At 37.5% G+C, this 6,000-nt stretch overlaps 1 protein-coding gene across 5 annotated transcripts in view; it reads right to left on the reverse strand.

Moving 5' to 3' along the window:
* Positions 1–6,000, reverse strand: part of FNDC3A (fibronectin type III domain containing 3A) — a 199,105-nt gene that overhangs the window by 33,068 nt on the left and 160,037 nt on the right. For all 5 annotated transcript variants that reach the window (XM_024126029.3, XM_007105284.4, XM_055089637.1 and 2 more), the window contains 2 exons: positions 5,528–5,702; positions 3,652–3,738 (listed from right to left, as the gene is read on the reverse strand). In XM_024126029.3, the coding sequence (XP_023981797.1) occupies positions 3,652–3,738; positions 5,528–5,702 (262 nt within the window). The remainder of the gene's footprint in view (positions 1–3,651; positions 3,739–5,527; positions 5,703–6,000) is intronic.

Raw genomic sequence — 6,000 nt, forward strand, 5'->3', positions numbered from 1 at the left:
TTTTCCCCCCAATTTTACAAATAATGAAAGCATTCATTTAGTGTCCACCACAGAGGGAGCGCTGTGCTAACTCTAGGTGTGGTGCACTTTTTACCTTCAAAGAGTTTAGAATCTTTGTGCAGATTCTATGCAGACAGGCAATATACATATCAAAAGAATTAGGCAACAGAAGAAAGATTACTATGGCCTAAAATGGTCCAGAAAGGCTTTGAAAAAGCAAATGAAAGTGATAATGGGGTTTTCACAGACAACAGCAGTGAAAAGGGGAAGACTGGGTAAGAGAGAATAGAAAGATGTGAGTACAGGAGCAGAAGGGAATAATAAATAGTGAGCTCTGCTCAGGGAAGGATGAGTATTCAGTGTGGTGAGGGAGCCAGTTCAAGTAAGAAGTTGAAAGGCAGTGCAGTTAAAAAGCTGAATGGGTTGGAATATAAAGAACCTTATAGCAAATTAAGGAAATTATATTTTGGAGGCAAAGCTGTGTTTCAGACAGATTAATCTAGGTATAAAATATAATTTGGATTAGAAGGTGAGCAATTAGCTTGAAAGTGATACAGAACAGGTTTGGAGATTTAGTACTCTTCAGGACAGAAATGACAGCTGGCATAAGGCAAAGAGATGATATATCCAAGGCAGAAAGGGATATTCCAAGTAGAACTAAGGACTAAACTTGGGCACACTTAGATAAGGGCAGAGGAGAAAGGGAGACGTCATAAAATGACAACAGACAAGATGAGAAAGAAGAGGGAACATGACTCTGTACTGCCATAGATGCTGATGTATGAGCAAATTTCAAGGACTGAAGATAAGTGAAATTGATGTACCCAGATACTGTTTTGATTTCACCTGTGAGAAGGCCTCAAAAACAAGTAACAAGCTGAAGTAAAGGTATCTAAGGGTTCTCAGCTCAAGGTACTCAGACCCTGACTTTTAGAAGCCTTGCTACTTGAAAACATATTTTTCAGGAACTTCAGGAAATAAGGCATTAGTTTTCTAGTGGCCCAGAGTCATAGGGACTGGCCACTAGTCTCTGAAGGTTTTAACTCTTTCTTTAAAATCTGGACACTAGGTCCTAGCCCAGCTTCCAAGTGAACCACAGGATGGAATTAGCATTGTTCACTTGTTTATCACTCTGAATTTTAAATGATTTTAAGAATTCTGATTGCTCTCTTATGCTTTAAAGTTTTATTTTCATTTTTCTTTTGTCCTTTAAATTTTTTCATTGTTCTAATTTTGTTTTAGTATTTTGAGTGTCCTAGGATTGTCCTTACTGTACAACCTAGAACTCTGGCATTTGGTAAACTTGCTCAAATTAGAATTTTATGTTAATCGTATCCTGTTTCTTTGCAAACAATAATATACTATTTAGTCACTACTTCCTGCATTGTAATATTTTTATTGCTTTTGCTTAGTATTCTATGATTTCTTTTAGAGTGGTAAGATTTTACTTTGATATGTTTGCTTGAAAGAGGAGACTGCAAATGTCAAGCTAGAAAGGAAGACTCAGACACAGAAGTAGGATTTAATGATTCAACCCCACCTCAGCTGGCAGATTCAAAATAAATGTTTGAGCTTCTAGAAAACTTCATACAGCCACCATTTTCTATTTCCTAATATTTTTTTCCCTCCTCTAGATCAGTGGTTCTCAAATTTTCACAACCGAGGAAAACTGGAATAACCATTGCTTTTTAATAGTGAAAACAATTTACGATCGCTTTTATCATTTATTTGAAATAAGCTGTTTAAACAAGCAATGGTAGGAAAATTCAAATGTTGAATTTATCAACTAATAAGCATCCTGTTACATTTTGGGGAAAAAACCTCTGCATAAAAATGTAGGCTGGCTTATATTAACTGGTATGTTAGCTAATTCAAGCACTGTCTGCCAAGAAATAGCAGTGCATATCACCAACCAAGTCAGAGCTAAAATATATCCTAGAATGGATGAAATACTAGGAAAGATACAGAATTTTCAGGAGTCTCCATAGGAGAAGAATTTTCAAAGCTTGCTACTGCTTCAAGTGAGCAAGAATGATACGTAGAGTCTCCAGGCCTCAAGCAAGCAAGAATGACATGAGGTAGGTTGGGTGGAAGCAGCAGCATCTGCCTAGTAGAAGCTCGAGCACTGTGAATAGGACTCTAGGGAAGGATATAAAGGAAAGACGAGGAGTTTCATCCAATAAGTAAATATTGTGAACATATGTGGGGCAAAGTTTCTCACTGATGATGATGGGAGTTAGAAATAAGGAAAGAGAGAAAATTAGAATTAACCCATGGCACTAGGTTAAATGGAGGTTTTTGGTGCGAACTCGTGATTTTTAAAAATAGATATACTAGAAATAAGAATATAAATGTGTTTGTGCATGTAAATTGTGTATGTGTGTGTGTATACACATACACAGGACAAACATACATACATCTAGTTCTTAGCCTTGTCCACTGAGAGGATGCCCAGGAGTAGCAATACCCTTTTAGCATTAAGTATACTTACTACCCAGATCTTGACTTCTAAATACCATTGTCCACTTAAAGGACCCAGGTGCTTTGAGAAATGGCCAATATCAAGGTTGACGAAGAGAAAGTACAAGATGAGAATGAAATATCATGTGTCAGAAAGGGTGGGCTCAAAGAATGATGGGGTGGGGACATGTCAAAAAAATTCATAAGTCAGCCTGACAAGGGATCCCAAATGTAAGACAATTTGAACCTCATAACTGATAGCCATAGCAACAGAATATAACCCACTCAGTAAACAGGAATCCATGAGTTCATACTGATATAAATAAATAAGAAAAGAAAGCTTTTCCTTATAGTATAATGCCAATTAATAATGTAGAAGGAATGATAAAAATTAAAAAATCACCACTTGGCAACCATTAATCATGATTACTGAATAACTGATTCAGGCAAGAATTATCAATGGGTGTTAAAACTAGTGGGTGGGGCTTCCCTGGTGGCGCAGTGGTTGCGCGTCCGCCTGCCGATGCAGGGGAACCGGGTTCGCGCCCCGGTCTGGGAGGATCCCACATGCCGCGGAGCGGCTGGGCCCGTGAGCCATGGCCGCTGAGCCTGCGCGTCCGGAGCCTGTGCTCCGCAACGGGAGACGCCACAACAGAGGGAGGCCCACATACCACAAAAACAAAAACAAAAAAAACAAAAACAAAAAAAAAACTAGTGGGTGAAACTTTGATGAGGAACAAGATGTCTACAGAGTATTTACAAAATACTTATTACAAAGAGAAAAAGAACAACTTTACAGTGAAGAAACATGGTAGATATCACCTTCATCAAGTAACTACTAGTGACTGGACAACTGAAACTGCGCACCACTAGATAGAGCATTAAAATATCATTACTTTTTTCTGATATACCTGCCAAAAAATATTCTATGTTCAATGACATCCACATTTTAAAAGATGTTTTGTCCACATTTTGCAAATAAGACTCCTGTAAAACATTAAGACTGTTTTGAATTTAAATACATAAAGCTTGAGAAGCATTATTATATAGTAAGAAAGTAAAACAATAAAGCTCATTTGAAAAGGCCAAAATATTTACGATTTAAAACCACAGGAATGAGGCATGAACCTGCCTTTAAAAAAGGAACAATAAGAACAACAAACAAATCTTTCAAGGGTTTTCAAAGCTTACCTTAAATTTATACTTTGTACTACGTCTGAGATTTTTCACTGTGTAAGCAAGGTCTTCTCCATCATATTTAGGCTTAAAACCATATCCCTGGAAAGGGAAAATAAGTCTTCATTAGAGGTCTAACAGCAGAAATATGGGGAATAAGGAGTATGTGAAAAGACTCAGGTCCTCTTCATCTTATTATGTGCGATGTGATTAATGCTTGGTTGAGGGTAATCTTCACCTTGATGCTTCTATCTTGAGTAGACAGATCCAGAAATGCTACTGAACATTTGTAGGAGGATGGAGAAGACCACTTAGTCTCAGTAAATACAGTAGCCAAGAGAAGATCTTTGTGTTGAGGGAAAATGAGAGACAATGGTAACATCACCATCAGTAAGCTTATCCCTAGAACTAACAGGAATTTCCCAGACAGATGTTGCAAGAGCTAAACAAAACCATAACTATTTAACATCTTTAACTTTCCCTGAACACATAACTGTGTTTAGGTGAATAGATGAATAGTTGGTTGTGCTGGCAGGTTGTGATGTCACTTAGGTTTGGCATTATTTTATAGCCCCAGGGACAATGCTTCACTACTTTCCCAATGTTATTTTTAAAAATTAAAAAGACTGAGATATAATTCCCAAACCATAAAATTCCCATTTTTAAAGTATAAAGTTCAATGGTTTATAGTATAGTCACAAGCTTGTGAAACCATTGTTTAATTCCTAGTTCCAGAATAAAGCCTGTACTTTACTTTCTGGTTAGCAGTCACTTTCTCTCTTTTCTTATACACCAATATACTTTCTATCTCTATGGATTTGCCTATACCCATAGAAATGGAATCACAAAACATGCAGTTTTCTGTGACTGGGTTCTTTATTTAGCATAATGTTTTCAAGGCTCATTCATGTTGTGGCATATGTCAGTACTCCATCCCCTTATATGGCTGAATGATATTCTACTGCACGGATATATTACACTTTGTTTATCCACGCATCAGTTGATGGACATTTCGGTTATTCCCACTTTTTGGCTATTATGATTAATGCTGCTGTGAACATTGGTGTACAAAGTTTTGTACAAACATGTATTTTCAATTCTTCTGGGTATACACCTAGAATGGACCAGGCTATTTTTTTAAAAATTAGTTTTTATTGGAGTATAGTTGCTATACAACATTGTGTTAGTTTCTACTGTACAGCAAAATGAATCAGCTATACATATACATATAACCCCTCTTTTTTGGATTTCCTTCCCATTTAGGTCACCACAGTGCATTAAATAGAGTTCCCCTGTGCTATACGGTATGTTCTCATTAGTTGACTATGGACCAAGCCAGTTTTGACTCATATTGCTTCAAAGTAACTCTGAAAAGCTATGGAACTAAATATAACTAGGAGAAGACAGCCTAACTCTTGTTTAGCTCAGTTCTAGCTCACAGGAGATGAGACACTGGTAATTAGATTCAGGCTGCACTATATAGTCTCATGTGAGGCTCTTCAAAGTTTCTGTGGCACTTGGAGAAGCAATGCATGAACACAGTTGGAGAAGGGAGACATTCTCTTTTCTTATCTTTTAGAGTTGCTTAGTCTAAAGTTGTGGTGACCCTTCCCTCTCTTTATTTTCCCCAAAACATATATATTTAAAAAGTAGTCTGTGTTGTTCCCAGGCATAAAATGTATCCAAACACACATAGAAACCAAAACCCCCTCCAACACATCAAGAAAACAAAAGGCTGAGTTTTCCCTCACTTCCAGTCCCTCCCCAACAGTAACCAACCAAGGTTTCAAAGCATTTGGGAAACGATCTAACTATTGTGGCAATATTTACTGTATCAGGATTAATGTTACACTGAAATGTTTTAAATACCATATTTAAAATACATACTTACTGAAGTTTCTTCCTCCATCTCTAAAATATAAGAAATTCCTTCATCTGATGGTGTTCCTGAGGGTTTACTCCATTGTAAGGATAACCAAGTAACCCCAGCTTTAATTAATATAGGACTTGCTGGCATAGAAGGGGCACAGCCTGAGGTGTAATATAAGACGTCTTCACTAAAACCACTGTTGAAGCAAATGGTTTTTAAGAAGGAATGAAAAAAAGTTATTTTTTATAGCCAAAGAACTCATTTTTTTTTTTTTAAAAGAAGATGTTGGGGGTAGGAGTTTATTAATTAATTAATTTATTTTTGCTGTGTTGGGTCTTCGTTTCTGTGCGAGGGCTTTCTCTAGTTGTGGTAAGCGGGGGCCACTCTGCATTGCAGTGCGCGAGCCTCTCATTATCGCGGCCTCTCTTGTTGCGGAGCACAGGCTCCAGATGCGCAGGCTCAGTAGTTGTGGCTCACGGGCCTAGTTGCTCCGC

The sequence above is a fragment of the Physeter macrocephalus genome, chromosome 13 (genome assembly GCF_002837175.3).
Source record: "Physeter macrocephalus isolate SW-GA chromosome 13, ASM283717v5, whole genome shotgun sequence".
NCBI classification, from domain to species: Eukaryota; Metazoa; Chordata; class Mammalia; order Artiodactyla; family Physeteridae; genus Physeter; species Physeter macrocephalus.